The sequence below is a fragment of the Haematobia irritans genome, chromosome 5 (genome assembly GCF_050003625.1).
Source record: "Haematobia irritans isolate KBUSLIRL chromosome 5, ASM5000362v1, whole genome shotgun sequence".
Lineage (NCBI taxonomy): Eukaryota > Metazoa > Arthropoda > Insecta > Diptera > Muscidae > Haematobia > Haematobia irritans.
The window spans coordinates 173,420,886-173,441,072 of NC_134401.1; the positions used below are offsets into that span (position 1 = coordinate 173,420,886).

A 20,187-nucleotide genomic window follows, 5' to 3' on the forward strand; every position below is an offset into this window, starting at 1 on the left:
GATTCCTGCTTCGACCGAACGCCAAAAAGTTTTTCAACGGTGGATTATCCCACCTCAGTAATGCTGTTGACAGTTCTGAGTGTTTCAAAGCTTCCTTAAGTGGTTTCAGTGCAATGTGGAACGCCGTTCGGACTCGGCTATAAAAATAAGGTTCTTTGTCATTAAGCTTAACATGGAATCGGGCAGCACTCAGTAATAGGAGAGAAGTTCACCGCTGAGGTAACACAATGCACAGAATAGTCTAAGTGAGCCTGATACATCGGGCTGCCACCTAACCTAACCTACATTACGGCTTACATAAAATCATATGGATTTAATTTTAGTATGAGTATTTATATGTTAGGCCGGGGACTCTTCAATTAACCTGTTATATACTGTATATTAAGATACCCGTTCTATGAGCAAAGTACTTGCTTGCAGCATTACGAAATATGAGCAAAACATTTAGTTTTCGACAAATAAACTATACTCAGTAAGTAAAAAATGTAAAAAAAGTAAAAAATGTAAAAAAAGTAAAAAATGTTTTCTTAATTCCAAAAAGCTGCCCGGTTCCAAAGATTTTGTATTTACACTAATGATTTGGTATTGATTCCGAACCAAAGAAGCGTAAAATTGAAGTAAGGATACTTTTAAGACAGAATTATCTTTTAAATTGAAGTTTTGCGTACTTGATTCTAGGCAGCAAATTTTAATTTATTCGTTTTTTCTGTTTTTTTCTTCATGTGCAATTAAAGTCCTTTAAAAACTTGTTAACGAGAACTTACATTTTTAAATTCAGGCTCGACTTCAGGTAGAAATTATGATATGTCTCAAGTAAAAATCGTCTTTAAAATAAAGTTTTGAAAAACGTTTCCTATTTTTAAACGCTTTTTTGCTTTGTTGTCAAGATACAAAAAGACAACAAATTTAAAGACAGTTTCTTTAATTTTGAAGAATTTTTCACAATTATTATATATAAGTTGACCTTAGTCGAACAAAATTTTAAGATACCCATGTTTAATTTGAATTACTTAATTATAAGGAAAAACTACTTTATAGAAAAGTACATAGTCTTTCGGACATGGAAAAAACTTTGTATCAAAGAAATCCGTCTTCTATGCTAAGCAAACAACGCATTCGTTTTTTAAATACATGAAATATTTAGTCTCACGACAATATTTTTTTCAGTGTAGAATTCTTTATTTTTAGAAATAAATTTTGACAAAGTTTTCTATAGAAATAAAATTTTGACTAAATGTTCAATAGAAACATATTTTTTAAATAATTTACAAGATTAGTGACCTAAATTGAATGGAAAAGTTTTTGAAGCAAATATTATAAACTTTATTTTAATTTCAATTTTTATTTTAAACAACTTTGTCCTTAATATTGTGTAAATTACGTATTCTAATATTTAGGTTGCATGATCTTTCATATTAGGTCAATATTTGTTCAGTGTATAAATGTTTGGTCTACCTGCAGTATTCATGAAACTCTTATCTATTGTGACCCAAATCGTTCTGTCAGCCCTTAACATTTAACCAATTCTGGAAGAGTGCATTCAAGTCGGCGAATGAAGCGTTCTTACTTACACATTTCAGCGGATTTGTAAACTGCTGTTACTAGTGTTGATAAGATCAGAAACAAGCACGATATAATGCAAAACTATAGGACAGACAATGTAACTGTTTACAATATAACCTTGTATATGTCCTCCCTCCTTCTCTCACTCTTGGATTTATTACAGAGATATAGCAAATGTGTGACTTTTATGGTTTTCCAGTAATTTTTTCGTTATTGACAAACAACAAATTATGTCATTTGGCCTTTTATTAGAGCCAATTTTAGAAGAAATTGGGAAACTAGCACAACAATCGGGCAATGACAGCGGTAATACATGAACTACTCACAGGGCATTTGCACTTAATAACCCGAAAATAAGACTGGCAACCGAGCAATTATAATAGCAAAATTTACCATATATCACATTCAACAGATTTTTATGGGTTCAGTCATAAGGGTGTGAGGTATTAGACCAGCGTTTTGTATGTAGTGGTGGAGTATGTGTAATAAGCAAAAATATAATGGCACACGTTCAATAGGCTTTCTGCTCTCAGGTTGTATGCCATATTTTGAGTTTTTGTTGCTCGTTGTATGATGTCTGTAATAGAGAGCTCGAAGAGCACATGACTAAGTTTCACTTACACAAATGTATTAATATTTGTAGGTGCATTTTTGGGTATTTGCGTGGAAGTATTTGTACGAAGAAGTGCAGATTGAATGCAGTTTTGTGCGTTTTATGCAATTACCATGAATGGCTCCTACACTTGTGGTATTACAACATTATTCTTCATTAAAGAATGAGATTCATTGATATTTCCTTTATTATCTAAAAAGAAAGTATTCCAGAATGACGTCTACATTTGTAATAATTTAACGATCAAATTAAACGGTTTAATATCGAAGACATTCCTTGGATTATTCAAAAAAGCCCCTTATTAAATGTGAGTCTTACAGAACAACGAAAACATTAACATTGAAAATAGCAAAGTCGGAATAACTGCTCATGAAATAACATCGGAACACTGATATGTTAACGAATCTTCGGTCATTACGGATCATAAGTACCCACAAAGGATCGCTAACCAGTAGTTTTCTTGAAAATTTTAGCTGGTAACGGCAGATTATAAGGATATATTAAGACGATCTTTGCTGTGCGCATGTAACAAATTCAAACTCCAACTCAAGATCGATCTGACCGTATATAATATTAGACCGACCTACAAATAACAATTCCAACATTCTGATTTATTGGCGTCTTTAACGAAAAACCTATGTCAACATTCCGCATACCTATAGACTGCATTAGTCATTTGATGGGGGCACATTTACACATTTTTGTGATGTCTAAATGTTGGCCAAAGTGGAACGTCTTCACACTTACTACATTTACCCATTGAATTCGATGCCGTAGCTATCTGCTGCTTACGATTGGCTATTATGTAATACTGGCATAGCTTGTTTTTGGGGACACCACAACGAAGCTTCTTCATACTTAGCGCCGTCAACGCAATCGCAACTGTGCTACCGTATAGTGTTGAGCTTTGTTTTGATTTGTTTTCGTCGTCTGGTGAATGAACACATTTCCATTTTAAATGTCACCGTTGTTACCAATAACTGACCGTAGCAAGGTCATACTTAAAACGCATCTTGTATAGAAACTGGTTTTTGTTTGAAATGAACCATGTCCGATGATAATGAGCTTATCTCAGATTTCCCTGATGTATGATGGGCCGAGCCAATGGAATTTAGTTGGATAAATGTGTGACAAATCGACCCATCGAGTAATTTTGAAAATATAATAAACGCTACAATTTACATACTACAAAAATAAATTAAACGATGATTTCGTGGTTCTAATTCAGGGCATGCGAAAAGCTAAATCTGTTATGCTATAGTTCTTATGGGTCAAAAAACTAAGAGAAATAGTTTTTAGAAGATGGTAGTAGTTAAGCTAACGATAAATTTAACTTATTGTTATTACAAAAAAAAAAAAATATTTGCTTGTAATTAAATTTGATTATTTTTTCGAAATTTTCCACAGCCCAATTAAATTTTCCTTTTATTAAGTATGTCTCAAATACTTTATGAACTAAACCAGGGCATAAAGTTCAATGACCGTAAACGTATGTTCAATATGAACTATAGCAATTTTCGTGCGTAAGAATGAACTACACACAGAGAAGGAATATGATCATCACAAAAACATTTTTCAATAGCAAAATGTTATTTTTGGATGGTGACCATGTAACATGTTTATCGCAAAAATGTTTTTCTCGGCAAACATAACATCTTTTCCGAGAAAATTGCGATAAAAATGTTACATGGTCACCATCCAAAAATAACATTTTGCTATTGAAAAATGTTTTTGTGATGATCATATTCCTTCTCTGGGTGTTCAGTATGGTAAAAATGATCACGGTTTAGTGTCAATCAATTGTTTACTTTTAGTTAAATTTTTCATCAATGAAAGGGTTTAATTTCGCGAGTTGTAGTTCAAAAGTACACCAGGGCATTACATTTTGCTAGTTTTAACAACGCTTTGTGGAAATAATTTAGTTCAGTGGAGTACAATTTAGTTCAATTTTGGCACGAGGTAGTTCATTCGTGCTATAAAACAGTTTACTTTTTTCTGTGTGGTGAGTATTTTCGCAATGCATGAATAAAGCCAACATTTTTTCATATAAGCAAATTTTATTGAGATTTATTTAGTAATGTCAAAAACCCTGAAGACTAAGAACTAACATTTACGATATTTTTAATCTATAATGCACTCAATCTAAAATTTAATTATAAGAGTTAATATAAAATTTTAATTAAAGGCTAACTATAATTCAGGGTGCATAGCGTAACAAGATATCCTGAATCCACTTCGAAGTTTTCTGGACGTTATGATAAATACCAGGTTGATGGTCAACGCCACAACCAAAGCCGGCACTGGTAATACCCACCAAGAAGAAGCGTCCTATAAAAAAATATCTTAATGTAAAACGAACAACCCCTACTTTTATAATCAGTCTCACCTCTTTCTTTAATAATAAGTGGGCCACCAGAATCGCCTAAAGATCAAATAGAGGAAAACATCATTATTGCATTGATGGATATTTACCAAACAGCCTCAAGGTATGCTTTACAATTTATTTATTGATGTAGTAAAGTGTTGCAGTTGTACCTACCTAAACAAGCGTCTTGATGGCCATCTGAATGTCCCGCACAAAACATTTCATTGAAAAGTTCCACATTGATTTGTTTACTCTCATGCCAGCGAAGACACTCCATAGAAGCTGAGATGGAAAGTGAAGCCATGTGAGCTTTACCAAAATGGAAATTTGAAAATTTACTTACTTATGATGGGCACTGTGGCCACTTGTAATAAATTAGTTCCTGCTTGACCCATACTGGCTTCCGTTTTACCCCAACCAGCTACGATGGCTTTGCGACCCACTAAGCGGATGGGGTATACTGGCAAACAAATCGGTAATATGTGTTCACTAATATAATGGATTAGAATTGCATATTGGCGATTATCGTACTTGGACTCGGCTTACTAACTTACCTAAATCCTGTAGGCTTCGCCAACTTCAATAAGGCCAGATCATAACGATCTGGTTGGGTCATGCGAAACTCAAAAAGTGGATGTATAATCTTTTGTATGACATTATGTTTCTCTACCGGCAAAGGTTCATGAGCTTGACCCAGGTTTTGGGTATCCAATTCACCCAAATAGACAGAGATGTCTTGCAATCTTGCTTGCTGTACACAATGGGCAGCAGTGGCCACCATATTTTTCGATACCAATACCCCACCACATTGATATTCCGCAATACGAATATGTGCCTGCCAAGGATACTCGGCAAAGTGGGCCGGCCTACCACCAATTATACGTTTTTGCAAAGTATTTTGAAAGTTACGAGCTATTCCACATTCGGGCTGTATAAAACGAAATTTGTGAGCCAAAGTTCAAGTCTCCTCTCAAAAAATAACTCACCTTTAGTGCAATATCATTTTCATCGCGCCGTCTTAGAAATACCCTTTTGGGAAGCGAATTAACTTTTTTCTTATATTCCACCAATGCAGTTTCGACCAAGTTTGCTGCTGGTGAAATGTCACCTTCGGCCGCTATACAACACGAGAAGAACCATTTATTATTACCACAACCTCTAGCATGTTTTCCACCCTGAAGCCAACAGGAAAATGATAATTTGCAAGGCCAAACTCCACCCTGATGCATACATTCTGAAGGGACACCCAGAATGGTATTCAGGATATCTTAAACAAAGTGAAATTAAATGTTATCAAAAATCATAGGAATCGAAGCTCGCCGTGGTTGAATTAGTATCTGTGTCGTTGACTTGATAACAATTTCCACCACAGGATTGTTGAAATTTACTTGCTTGGGCCGAACTTGTTCCCAGTTCAATGGCTGTTATATAGATAATTCCAGGGATGAGTGACACACAGTTCCATAGGTACATCTTCGTTGTGGGTTATCGGCGCTTCTGCATCATTTCCTTAATTCCCCTCCTATATGGAAGAAATCAAAATTATTATTCCCTATTTAAGCCAGTATTTTGTAATAATGTGTTAAAGTATTCCTGAAGTCTGTTTGTGAAATACGGGTCACGAGTGTGGTCCGATAGCTGTTTGGCACAAAAAAAATAATATTTTGGAGTTTTTACATTTATTTTATATAAATAGGCCTACTTGACAATGCTTATCACATTCGACTGCTATTTGTGCCCAGCGAGTACTTTTCTTAGGTTTGGATATAAGGAGACGTCACACGGGCCATAATAGGAGAATAGGCTGGATAAAGCACCAGGACACACCACAATTTGGTTGTGGCGAAGCGATATAGTGGTGATAGGGAACTTTTCTCTTCCATATGTAAGGTCGTGTTTTCTACCATTCGGCATCGATTTGACATTGTACAGCCATTTGATCATTGTACCCTTATCCAAGTAGTCGATGTGAATCCCAGAAAACGGCAGATGTCACCTTTTCGGTCTATGCAACAGTCTTCGCCTGCTTTTGGACCATGTTTGCAGGATGTTACTTACTGTCTGGTGGGCTTAAGTGAATCCACGATTCCTTGCAGTCTAGCAGCAGCAGCGGGAATCAATGCTCTGCTCTGAAATGACTATCTTGGTCACTTTATTCTTCATGGCAGCCGTCTTCCTTTAAGCCTTTTTATAGGGTGAATTCCGCTGGTTATTGAATCCAATGTCACTTAGACCGGATAAAATAGCAATCTATATCTTGCGAAAAATAAATAGTTCGAAAGACAGTTGGGTATACTCAGGAATATAGGATCGTCATGTGTAATTTCTGGTAGGCATATTTTCAAGCCCAACGCAGTTTTTATAATCTGGCCACGAATTGGAGTTGTGAATAGTATTATAATTGTATGCAATGGTCTAATATTATTATTATTTGGAAGGCTTAGTAGGATCTTACGTTATAACTGGAACTACTTTTGCACCATTGTATTATGGTACATTTGGAAATTGCATTTTTTATAAGCACTGTTTTTACGGAATAAGGCAATAATATTCTATGATTTTAATGGTAAATGCATACTTTGCTTATAATTTTATTTATATTTTAAAACGAGATACCATTACACTGTGCTGCTCTATTGATAATGACACCATTGACTAGAATTTCTATCGCATTCTTACAATGACACTGACACTGATCTACTTTTGCGGCAAAGACATTCGTATTTATTTTTATGTTTTGATCTGTTTTTGTGATAGTAATCATGAATGACTGGATAATGATGGACTGTTGGTTAGAACGACAATGGCATTGTCGCCCTTGTGTACTTGGCACATTTCTGTGAAATTGAATGAATAGGTAAGGAGGAAGAGTATCTTACACTGATTTTACTACAAGCCAAGATGTCAAGGCCATCATTTTCAATGTTTTACCAACATAATGGAAATATTCATATGTTAATTTCATATAGAAACTATGTAACATTATAGTTATCCAAAGAATCGAGTTTTCCATACCACTTGTTTTTAACGATGCCAAAAGATGATTTCTCAGAAAAAAGCTTTTGTATTTATTCACAGTTTTCCGATTAAAATTTTACTTTCTTTTGCAAAAGATGACCGACCGAGCGACCTTACACGTTGACAGATCAAATAAAACTGGTGCTAGAAGAGTAAAAGTCTCGAAGCCAAACTATCATCTTCATTAATGTGATGCATGCTGCAGACATGGGTACCATCAGTAATGGCTCCAGCTATCCAGCCTCAACACATCACTGCAACAACAGGTTCTATCTAGACATTTGGATACTAAGCAGATTTTCATTCGGCTAGTTAAGAACAGAATTACTTTGTTTTTATTTTATTAATGCATGTTGTAAAATGAGATAGTCTTGCGAGGTATGTTTTCCCAGTTAGAATATGATTTGTTGTAATAATTCGAAAAAAGCAAGAGCTATAGAGATTAAGACTTTGTATTTAAGATGTCTTAAAATGAACCCTCTTCCAGAAATAGGAAATCAAGAGCGTGAAACCACTGTAATTTCTTCTTTCCAGCTGATCTTTATGGGTAGTTTAGGATTTTTAGTTTTTTCATGTTGTAATTAATATGTTTAACCATTGCGTTAGTCCCAGTTTTATTTTCAGATTCAATGATCGTACACTTGTATTGGTTTGCTTACACAGGTTAGATTTCAGTTTAGATGGAACACCAGTAAATTTCCCGGTGGTTTTTTATCTTCTTATTAATGTTTATAAAATTTTTTAGTAATTCAAACAGTGTTAGCGTTGTGCCACTCTATTGGAAAATTCGCCACTAAATGGCGTACTTTTAACATTTTTATGTCTCATTGTTTTGTTTTTGGGTTTCTCTAATAATCGAATTCACGTGTCCAAGCGGACATGTGACATCTGAAGATATACACAGTGGCAATGTTCTATACTAGGAAAACTGGGCTTCTTCCAAAACAAATATCTTCAATTGGAAATAATTTATTTTAAATAAGTTTTTTTTTACCAACGTATTTCACAAATCTTTGTAAAATATGGATTTAATTTGAAATTAACTTTGAGTCAGAGTGACACTTTTTATTACTATGAAAATTGTGATACTAGGTTTGCAGTTCAGGGCATAGTTTCGCCAAAAACGTCGATTATATTGTATAAGTTATTGTGATTTAAGAAAATGGGGAATTAAAACAAAAACTCTCAGTCTATATTCCAAACAATTATGTTCTTCAATAGCCACTCAGAGACACCCCCTTAATTTCTTGAACATTTCAAGTACACTGGGTTGCCTAACATGATTTAAGTTCTACGAACATTTCAAATACACTTTAAGAAGTTTTCTTGAATTTCCTAATTCCGTAATTGCCCAAAAATATAATATAAATTCTTTCCGCATGATCTCACTGCATATGCTCTAAATAACTGAAGTAAATAACAAAAGTTTAATGTTTATAGAGTGCATAGGGAATAGGGGTCGTTCCCTTTCTCCTTTCAAACTCTACATATAAGTACCAAATATTTATCTCTTTCCCAGAAAAAAAGACAACGTATTTTACCAAATGTAAGAAAATATTTCCAATTTTATTTATTGTTTGCTTACTTTAATGACGTGAACTAAAAATGAGAAAAAGTTGTATACAAATGAAGTACACAATTTTACTAAATATGAAACTAGTTAATATTATCCTAAAATGGGTGAAGTTTCCGAAAATTGAGCTCATAAGTTTCTCAGATGAATAAATTTTTCGTAAATTGTATCTGCCATAAACTTCATATAGTGCTAAAGACATGTTAAAAAATTTTATTATTTGTAATAAATTTTCTTCAATTTGATAAAAATTTTTAACTTATTTGTATTGCAATTACTAAAATATTTTAGTTACAAATTTGTAATATAAACTTGCTTTTTCTTTCGTAGTGGGTTCACCTTTTACTGGGTGTTAATATCTGTCCTGCAAAAATTAATAAAAAAAATCCACGTTTTGATGTAGCCTTTAAGTAACGCATAGATATTGAGAAAAGAAATAGTTTATTATGAAAACATGTTGGACAAGTGGTAATTAAAAAGTTATGTACCAAAATCATTGGAAATGTAAAGGCTTAGAAGGAACTTCCCAATAAACACAAACAGTGGAGAAATGCTTATATTCAATACGCTTTCAAACATTTTTTCAAAGAATTACCTTAAAATAAAATTTGAGAAATCGTTGAGAAAATCGCGTTCTCAACAAAAAACAGGCAACGTTAGCAACAATTTCTCAACATATTAGCAACAACTTTTCAAACTAAATTTCATTTTAATGCTTCAAGCCTATTGCAAAATTTGTTGAGGGCAAGCAATTTGCAAGACCATTTGAATTAATGTTGAATATGGGATTCACTATCAAATTGATATGGTGTTAGATATGAGAAATACTCATCCTTGTGTTTGTTGGGTTATGTTTTGTAAATGGTTGCAGTACTGCAATCTCTAAACTTGAAAATAAGCTTTTACCAAAAAACACAATGATAACTCTCTTATTGGGCTTATGCTGCGTTTGTATTAAAAAGCCGAAGTAGCAAAGCTGGACCAGCCAATTCGGCTTTTTCCCGCTAGATCTGTGTTTTATGACCTTTTTTAGCGGCATTTAGCTTTTATTTATTTTCGAAATTTTTCTACTTCCATAATAGAATTTCCACATATTTCAATACTCGATCCAAACATAATAATACCGCCGTGATTTTGGTACAACAAAATACTGTTTTTGGTGAAACAATTCTGGCAACACTGTAAGTGGGATAAATGTTTACTACATATTTTACAGTGATAAGGAGCCAATTTCGATCATTATCTAAATGATAGTATACTTGTCCTAAAAAATGGTATGCTCTTGGTTCCTTTTCTCCCCATCGTATATCATCTATCTACCGGTTTTGGGATTATATATCTTCATATTCCCATGTCTCTTTGATATTTATGTTAATGTTTAGTAAAACAACTACATTGGAGATGAATCAAATACGAGATCAGTTTCGAAAGTATTGGCATCAGTCATCATAAGAAAAACAATTTGAGACCACAGTAATTTTAAAAAAATATTTAATATTTATTTACATTATTTCTTTTGGGTTTCTTAACCGTTTAAATAGAAAATAAATTACAATTTGTTGAATAAATATAAAAGTTTCATTTTTTTAGTCATTTCATAAACTAAAATTAAATATTTCGATATATTTGAATTGCGCACACTCACAGATGGTGGCAATTAAAACATAAATTTGTTAATAAATACAATAAACTTATAACTTATATGAGGGATCTAGCGGGAAGGCGAAATGCATAGAGCTTATACTACTAAAACAGACATCCTAATATTAATGAGAGACCTACATTTGAAGTTGACGATAGCATTAAAGCCCCGAAAACCAAAATATTGTAGGTAGGTATAGTCCATGGATTCCATGTGAATCAGCAGTAGCTGCTATTTACAATAGAGTTGGATGAATACAAGCATAGGGAAGAGGAGAATGGGATGCAGCTGTTAAATATTCCCCGTAAGGCCTACTACATAGGATATCCAATCGACGGTATAGGGAACACGATGATAAATGCCAGGTTGACCACGTGAAGCACAAGAGTAACCAGCCGAAACCACACCTATGGAGGGATCAAGAGAGTTGATAAAGATTTACGTAAATATCTAAATGACCTACCTATAAGATGCCAACGACCATTTTTCTCATGCATAAGGGGACCACCAGAATCTCCTTGACATGAATCTTTGCCACCATTTCGATAACCGGCACACATCATTTCGGGATATATTACAACATTAATGCCATTTTGACGATGCCATCTTTCGCATATTCTGAAAAAAAAACAATATCGAGTTAAGCTTTAGTTTTAAAATTGTATCTCTTTTTTGATAGTGGACTTGCCTATTTTCAATTACGGGAACATCTACCGCCTGTAAAGTTTTGGGCCTTAAACGTGATCCTGGATTAAGAGCCCCCCATCCCGCTGCCCAACCAAATTTGCCAAGAAAATCTTCATTCTTTTCGGGTAAACATATGGGAGCTAAAAGCATAAACGTAAATTTAAATTTAACCTTAAACTGTTCCAATTTTTTTATTGAAATGAAAAATTTCCATTGCGGTATTGTTGATGCTTTATGTAAATACATGGTTATAAGCTTGGCTTTCTTTCAATTCGAATTTCATGTGAAATATTTGGCAAGTAAGAGTGTAAACACTGTCTTGTATTGTTTAACTGTCATCACACTATTTGGCCCTAACATTATTTAGGTCATCTGTCCATTATACAAAATGTCGATTTATTGATGATTTTGGGGCAGAGAATACAAATAAAACACGGAAAAGTTGTCCAAAAAGTAAAAAAAAAATATAGGAAATAATATTGAGACTACAAAATGTCATAAGCATATATTTAACTGGTGAAGTTCTGAGTGGATTGAAAGCTCTACTGCAGTCTAGGTAACTACCTTTGGAATCTAACACTGGTTGCTTTGATAACTTGGAGGTTATCTTGTAAGTAGCTCGTTAAAATCTGAGGATAATTAGAGCGAATATGAAATCGATCGTGCCTAAATCGTTATCATCTTATATAGTTTTTGGATAGTCTAAGTTGAATTCTGAAAACATTTAAAATATTTGGATATAAGGTATACATCTGAATTAGGCGTGAGCGCTCCGGTAAGTTTTGATTTGAAAATATAAAAGGTATGAAAAGGTTCACTTGGAGTTTTGAATCAAGTATGGGCAAGTATACATAAATGGACAAAGGCTGATATATTTATTGCCGATGCCACTGGAAGATGGGCTATGGATTTATAATTAATGTACAAAATTTCGAAAGATGAATAGGTACTGTTTTAATAGCCAATAGAGACATGCTCGAAGGTTGATATTATAAGCGGAGATCATCTTCTCTGCCAGTTTTGTCTACCAAGTTCAGTATCTCCTCCTTATAGTCGAGTCTGAACGGTGTATCCATCTAAGTATTTAAGAAGATTGTAATCACTTACAATTGAGGGAACTGAGGAAAAAAAACCATCGCTGAAAACCTTCTGAGCTTTCAGTCGAAACTGAGATGGAACTCATGATCATTTTTATCTCTACCTCTGACATCCGGCGTCTTATACGGCGGATTCCTCAAATATCATCTAAGGCCTACTTATCGTCGTCCAAATCATAAAGCTAGAGAGGAATCGCTGTTGTGACAGCAGTTATAGACTGATCCATTATCTGTTATAGCTCGGAAAACTATTAAATTGTTCACAATGAGACGGTCTTCACTATGTCCTGGGGTCAGACAACGTGTGACTGTCACAGTCAGTTCAGATTTCTCAACGTAAACTAATTGGTCTACTCCAGCGATATGCAATAGATATTATTAGGTATATTATTTTCCAGTAGGCTTAATTCTTATGTTTAATATTAATTCTTTATGTTTCTTTATATTTTTTAATCTCTAATCTAATCTAATTTTAATTTTCTTTCATTTCTTAATTTCATCTTATCTGCTGTAGCAAATACAGCTAATTGCTTGGTAGTTAGACTTACCTATGTGAGGCATAAAATGCACCGTTCTCTCCAGCGTCAATACGGAGATATCAAAACGATCTGCTTGCGGTGTGAACTTGAAATAGGGATGAACATCGATTCGTCGTACTCCAAACGTGTAGGCTGGCAAAGGTTCTACTGCCGAATTGATGACATAGTCTCCCAGTGTGACATGAACCTGGCGAGGCGTAGCCCTGGCAACACAATGTCCTGCAGTTACAACATGTCGCCGTGATATTAGAGATCCACCACATCTGCGGATGAAAAGATTATCAGAACAAGTCAAAATGAAAGACCTACCTAAAACACCCATCACCGATTGGCTATCTTACCTGGATGAACCAATCCGTATGTAGGCCTGCCAAGGGAAAGAGCCAAAACCAGCATCATCTCCTCCAACTATACGCCTCTGGGCGGTCTGTTTAGCCAAGGATATGCCACAACCTAAATAGAGAGAGAGACACACACACTCATATTCATACTCGAATTGATTTTTCTCTCTTGTACACCCAATATTATAGACATTACACCAATATTTTTGTTTATTTATTGGAAATATACATAAATTTTAGCGAGTTAAGGACAGCATAAGATATTTACGTGCAACTGAAAGCGTATACAAATGCAAAAGCTAAGCTAAAAGCGTGTGAGACAAGAAGTGTAGGGGAGAGTGGAAATGGTGGATAGTGGACGAGTTGAGCCTGATCTTCCGCAGGAACAATGCTTTTCTTTGGTTAGATTTGGTTTTATTTTGTGTTAGCTTACGAGATTGTCCACGACGGCTAATGAACTTGGCCGAAAAGTACTTTGTGTGGAACCATGCATTTCCCTTTCATCCCCCAGACGACAGCTACAAGAGTACCCTATACCAAAAGACCCAAATATGTATGTACTAGTCCAAAGTTGACCAAGAATCACCCAGAATCTATGATAAGACCAGTATATTAGGGTAGAATATGCATAACTAAGAGAATATGGTGAGCAACATTAAAACTCCAAAGAGGGAAGTAAGAATTAATGCAAGGAAGAGAGATAAAGGATATAAACATGCAGGTCATATCATGCAGCAGGCTACACAAAGTGTTATCCTCTAAATACCCCCATATACAAGAAGCATGCAAATCCTAACACCGGCTGCAACATAATCTGGGTTTGTCATACAAAAAAATCATAGTGGATGTCAGGTGGAAGATCCGTTCGTTCAAAGCCAGTGCTCGACCGTCCACCGATACCGTGCATTTTGTTTTGGTTTCTTGCTTTCTAACACTCACTGGGATCGTTTTTCACGGGTCCATAGTTCTTTTGCGGAAGATCAGTCAAATCGATTGTATTGCCCACATATTCGGAAGTACGCAAATTGGCTGACTTGGCTGTCCGGTGACAGCAGCCACGTAACAAACCGTTGCACGTGCCCTGCAGTAGACCGCCAGTCATCCAGCAGCCTATGAAAAACTCACAGGATCCCCCGCGATGCTGACACTCCAATTCGCTTGTGATGTCAACTGGATGTGAGAAAGACAGAAAGATAGTGTGAAATAGAGAGAGAGGTGGAGTTAGGCGAGGAGGAAGCGTTTTTACCAGTGTTGCATAGCGGTGCTAATGGACCCTTAAACTTACACCCAGAAGCAATTTAAAAGTGATCATGGGTTAATATTCCACCACTTCTTCACTAAGAAATTGCCTCTATCAGACGTTTTGGCGGTAGCGGCTAGGAATTAATTTTCATGGTTCATTTGAAGCTTTTAGGAGCGATTAGTTTTGCACAACACCCTACAGATATCTTACCTTTTTCCTTGAATGTACTGGCGGATTGAGCGCCATTTGGTCCACCGCTGCTCTCGGAAGTACTATCCAAATCCTGTAAACTGAATTCATTACGAACATCTTGAACTGAAGCCAATTCATTGAGGCCGAAATTTTGATCACGAAATACGACATTGTCATTGAAATAGACCCCAGTACCAGTGCCGGCACTGGGACCTGTGGTGCCGACATTATCATTTGTGGGAAACACCACTCGGGGACTACGTGATGATTTGAAGGGATAGTATCGGCTTTTACGGGAACTGGAAGGGTCCACCGCTGGCCCAATATAATCATTGAAGGTTTTCTGAGCTGTGAATGGTCGTACCACGGAACCTGTTCTGAATTCGGTATCACCGAAGAACAGACCCCTTTGAGGTCTCTGCGGCAAAGCTGTAATGGGACCATTTATGTCACCGAACTTCGTAACTTCATCACGATATTGTTTACCAGCAGCAACGGCCGAATTCAAAGTGTGTGGTATGGCGCTTGAACCCAGGCCAGAAAAATCGTATGAGTATGAGGTTGGCGATACATCCGGTTCAAATACCAGTTGCCGAGTCAAACGTTTATCCTGAATACTGGGAACCTCTTCGAAGCCAGATGGTTCAACAAAGACGGGATTATCCTCCCTATAACCCTGGGGCTGGAAGGGACTAGAAGGATTCAGGCTGTAACTGGGAAATTGAAAACCCACTCGTCGACTACTCGTCTCTTCGCCCCTATCATAGCGATCAGTAGAGCTCGGGGCAGAAGCTGGGCTGTCACTACGTTCGGTCTTGTCTCCCATCGTGGGACTATCTTCCGCAATTTCAGGCACCGCTGGTAAAACACCACTGGCAGGAGGTCCCAAATCATTGAGTGATGTATTTCCTTTCGGTTTGAGCTGTAAGAGATAGTTCTGGGAGGCATCTTGCTGCAAAGGAATATAGAGATAATTGCGTTTACGACCTTGCCTAGTGAAATTCGAGGCCGTTGTTGCTGGCACCACATTCTTGGGAATAGTTATCAGAGGATTCATGGGCAACTCCACGGCTGGGGCATTAATAATTTCCACTTCGGCATTGTCGGAACGTCTATTGGATGGCGCCTGTGGCCTAACTTGCATCGCCTGTGCTCGTCCCTGGCGATATGATCCGAAGGTCTGCACAGCGGATCCATCAGGTCGTATTACAACATTGGCAAAGTTGGCTACATCATTCTTTGAGAAACTCTGATAGGGAGCATAAAGATTGCGAGCTGTATTTTTTTGGTCGCGCGTCGTCAGCCATGGAGGTTGATTCGCCGATGTACCATACGCTTGTGTGGAGGAGGTTTGTAAAGGCGTTGTAGGAGTGACTGTCAGCTGCAAGGCTGGAACCAACGATGGCGTATGCCGAAGGACTTTATTACCTTCGAGCACCTGAGCTGAGACCGCAGACACTGCTGATAAGACGATGAGAGACCAGATACTGCATTGTGTGGTTGCTTTCATTTTACATTGAGCTCTTCAAATAATGATGGTGGTGGGTATGGGGGTTCAGGGATATGGAGAAATATTTTGTGGAGAGATAGTGGAGAGGGTGAAGCTTCCGTTGTTTGGCGCCACAGAGTTACCCGAAAACAAGTCGGTTCGAGAGGGGAAGTTTGCTGTTGCTTCCGGTTGCCTGTTTGCTTAGAGAGCCACCACGTTCATTGAACTCCTTTTCGGATGTGGAATGGAATGCTGTTTCAACAACGCTGCCTATTGCCTCTTTTCCTGTTCATCAATACTTAGTTTATTTGTTAATTTTGTTTTGTTGCGAGTGCCGCTATGATCCGATGGCAACGGTAGTGATGATGATGGTGATGAATATGTACCTGCCGCGGATATCTCGTGCCACTGTAGCTATTGCCACTGTTGACGCTATCGTCTTTTGAAGAACTGCACCCGTATACAGAGAGATGAGCTTTGGATGACGATGATACAGCAGCTCCTCCACAACTCACTGTAGTTGTATTAATGCTCCAGTTGTTGGCGTTCCAATCGCTGCTGGGGACTTGCGCCCAACTCGTCTGACAGCGGTTATTGGTCTTTTTCAACTTGGCCTAGCTGCCGTTTAAAAAGTTGTTGCGGCGTTACCACTTCTCTCCACGGTGTTTGGCTTTGGAAGTTTGCTTCCAAATCTACAATTACCAGTATGACAACGTTGGCGGAGGAGTAACGGTGAAGAAGATGCTGATGATGGTGCACGTTTTGGGGCACCTTGCTTCACTGGTGCCTTGTCTTTCTCTATTGCTGTTATTACGTGAACATGAAAAACTTGTGTTAACAAAGTCCGCACATATCATCACTGGACTTTTTTTGGCGGGTATTTCGGTTTCTTTTCGTAGTTGGTGAGCTCTAGTGCGGCGGCAGTTGTTAATGCTGGCGAGTAATCGATAATTGACTTCCTTACTGCTCCACTGGCAGCATGAGTAGCCCCAACTGTAAATAGAAATAGATGTAGAGATGTTTTGGACGATTAAAAAGTGTTTGGTTTCTTAGAAAGAGGTGTCCATCAGGAAGTTTTTGCATAACAGGTATTAATTTGTTGATTATAGCAATAGCATGTTCAATGTCTTTGCCAGGGGTAGCCCCCATGTGTCATTGTTCGTAGTAGTGAATTGGAAAAATTCACGCACCAAAGGAAGAAATAAATACCATGTTTGTGGTTATCTCTTAAGACTGTTTTCATTTAGTAATGGATAGCTAAGCATTGACGGCCCACAACAGACTGGTACGAGTAAAGTGGGCAACCCTGTCATACGCAGTTTAAACACAATCATAGGAATCAAGTGAAATTGTAAATTTTTAATGGATGAGTAATTAAAATTGATATTCGTATTATTTACTTGTGCGATATTTATGACATTTGACTAATTTTAATATCATGTTATTGGACAAATTAATCACTCATTATTCTTGTTATCTAAATTCAACCTGACAATACCGGCGAGATTTCTACACTGATGTTTTAGATAGCTCACACAAATGTTTATGAACTTCCAACTCTTAAAGAAACCTGTCCTATCTATGCTAAAGGTGGGTATTAAGTTCGAATTTAACCGCTAAAATCGTCATTTTTCCACGATTACTTTTCTTTAATAATCCATTTTAAAGAATAAAAACTTTTTCCAATTAATGAATTGTTGATTGAAACGAGCTCGAGGTCTGTATTTTTTAATTTATTTTTTTATTCAATATTTCGTCTTTTCATTGAAAGACTTCATCGGGAAAGTCTGACAAAATACGCCGTGTCGTTAGGTTCTACTCAATAGTGGGTGTAATATTTTGTTGTTTTCAATAATTTTTCCCGATGAAGTCTTTCAATGAAAAGACGAAATATTGAATAAAAAAATAAATTAAAAAATACAGACCTCGAGCTCATTTCAATCAACAATTCATTAATTGGAAAAATCAAATACAGGTCGAATACAATAAAAACAAGTTTGGAATAAAAACTTTGTGAAAATTTGCTTTGGGCTATTTCCCATCAAGTTATAATGAAATCTGCAACAAATATGTATAATTTTATGCCTTTTTTAAGTGATTTAGTTTTCACTCTAGTGAAAAAATGACGATTTTAGCGGCTAAACTCGAACTTTATAAAGGGTGATTCTTTTGAGGTTAGGATTTTCATGCATTAGTATTTGACAGATCACGTGGGATTTCAGACATGGTGTCAAAGAGAAAGATGCTCAGTATGCTTTGACATTTCATCATGAATAGACTTACTAACGAGCAACGCTTGCAAATCATTGAATTTTATTACCAAAATCAGTGTTCGGTTCGAAATGTGTTTCGCGCTTTACGTCCGATTTATGGTCTACATAATCGACCAAGTAAATAAGCAAAATTGCCGCATTTGGAGTGAAGAGCAACCAGAAGCCGTTCAAGAACTGCCCATGCTTCCCGAAAAATGCACTGTTTGGTGTGGTTTGTACGCTGGTGGAATCATTGGACCGTATTTTTTCAAAGATGCTGTTGGACGCAACGTTACGGTGAATGGCGATCGCTATCGTTCGATGCTAACAAACTTTTTGTTGCCAAAAATGGAAGAACTGAACTTGGTTGACATGTGGTTTCAACAAGATGGCGCTACATGCCACACAGCTCGCGATTCTATGGCCATTTTGAGGGAAAACTTCGGAGAACAATTCATCTCAAGAAATGGACCGGTAAGTTGGCCACCAAGATCATGCGATTTGACGCCTTTAGACTATTTTTTGTGGGGCTACGTCAAGTCTAAAGTCTACAGAAATAAGCCAGCAACTATTCCAGCTTTGGAAGACAACATTTCCGAAGAAATTCGGGCTATTCCGGCCGAAATGCTCGAAAAAGTTGCCCAAAATTGGACTTTCCGAATGGACCACCTAAGACGCAGCCGCGGTCAACATTTAAATGAAATTATCTTCAAAAAGTAAATGTCATGGACCAATCTAACGTTTCAAATAAAGAACCGATGAGATTTTGCAAATTTTATGCGTTTTTTAAAAAAAAAAAGTTATCAAGCTCTTAACAAATCACCCTTTACTCACCTTAATATGCAAAATTACACTCAAAAAAAGATTACTTCGATCCAAAGATTTTAACCTTCTCTTAAGGATTTTTGTATTGATTCCAAGTCAAAGATTCGGCTTCTTTAAAATAAAGACATTTTTTAGCGACCTATGTGGCTTTAAATCTAAATCCAATAAAATTAATATTAGACTACAGATCTCATTTATCGAATATTTTTTCTCTTTTCGCAGCATATTAATAAAGCTATTCACATACAAACAAATGCCATTTTAAAATCCAAATTATAACGGATAATTCAAAGTACAAAATGGTGCTAAATCCTCAAAATAAGTGTAAGCCTATATTTGAAGCGTTTTTATCTTAAATCTAATGATCCAATATTTCAGTCAATTTAATGACGATTTCATTAAATCAAAAATGTGAAATGGAAAATTTGCCTTAGTTCAAGGACATACTTTAACGGAGGGACGCAAATTTCCAAAATTTGTGTCCTAAGTTTAATAAAAAACAAGTAAGGAAAGTCTAAAGTCGGGCGGGGCCGACTATATTATACCCTGCACCACTTTGTAGATCTATCATATCATATCCGTCAAATGTGTTGGGTGCTATATATAAAGGTTTGTCCCAAATACATACATTTAAATATCACTCGATCTGGACAGAATTTGATAGACTTCTACCAAATCTATAGTTTCAAAATTTAATTCGGCTAATGCACTAGGATGGAACACAATGTTAGTAAAAAATATGGGAAAC

At 36.4% G+C, this 20,187-nt stretch overlaps 2 protein-coding genes across 2 annotated transcripts in view; both read right to left on the bottom strand.

Annotated features, from left to right (window-relative positions):
* Positions 1-20,187, bottom strand: part of LOC142240176 (uncharacterized) — a 71,727-nt gene that overhangs the window by 25,262 nt on the left and 26,278 nt on the right. The window contains exons 2-11 of the mRNA XM_075311877.1: positions 14,892-17,355; positions 14,378-14,608; positions 13,439-13,550; positions 13,107-13,360; positions 11,463-11,601; positions 11,238-11,392; positions 11,073-11,181; positions 7,164-7,378; positions 2,924-3,106; positions 2,073-2,140 (exon numbers count right to left, since the gene is read on the bottom strand). Coding sequence (XP_075167992.1) covers positions 2,073-2,140; positions 2,924-3,106; positions 7,164-7,378; positions 11,073-11,181; positions 11,238-11,392; positions 11,463-11,601; positions 13,107-13,360; positions 13,439-13,550; positions 14,378-14,608; positions 14,892-16,383 — 2,958 coding nt within the window. The 5' untranslated portion in view covers positions 16,384-17,355. The remainder of the gene's footprint in view (positions 1-2,072; positions 2,141-2,923; positions 3,107-7,163; positions 7,379-11,072; positions 11,182-11,237; positions 11,393-11,462; positions 11,602-13,106; positions 13,361-13,438; positions 13,551-14,377; positions 14,609-14,891; positions 17,356-20,187) is intronic.
* On the bottom strand, positions 4,214-7,693 carry LOC142238396 (serine protease 33). The gene is made up of 8 exons (XM_075310034.1): positions 7,557-7,693; positions 5,930-6,063; positions 5,528-5,808; positions 5,096-5,469; positions 4,885-5,030; positions 4,716-4,823; positions 4,563-4,598; positions 4,214-4,504 (listed from the first exon to the last, which is right to left on the bottom strand). The coding sequence occupies exons 2-8, from the start codon at positions 6,012-6,014 to the stop codon at positions 4,374-4,376; spliced, it is 1,161 nt and encodes a 386-aa protein (XP_075166149.1). The 5' UTR covers positions 6,015-6,063; positions 7,557-7,693; the 3' UTR covers positions 4,214-4,373.

Bases quoted from the DNA above. Each gene is read 5' to 3' on its own strand.
- LOC142238396 (XM_075310034.1), bottom strand. From the start codon at position 6,014: ATGTACCTATGGAACTGTGTGTCACTCATCCCTGGAATTATCTATATA. The intron at 5,809-5,929 runs GTAAATTTCAAC...ACTTTGTTTAAG, and splicing joins AACAAGTTCGGCCCAAGCAA to ATATCCTGAATACCATTCTG. The intron at 5,470-5,527 runs GTGAGTTATTTT...CGTTTTATACAG, and splicing joins AAAATGATATTGCACTAAAG to CCCGAATGTGGAATAGCTCG.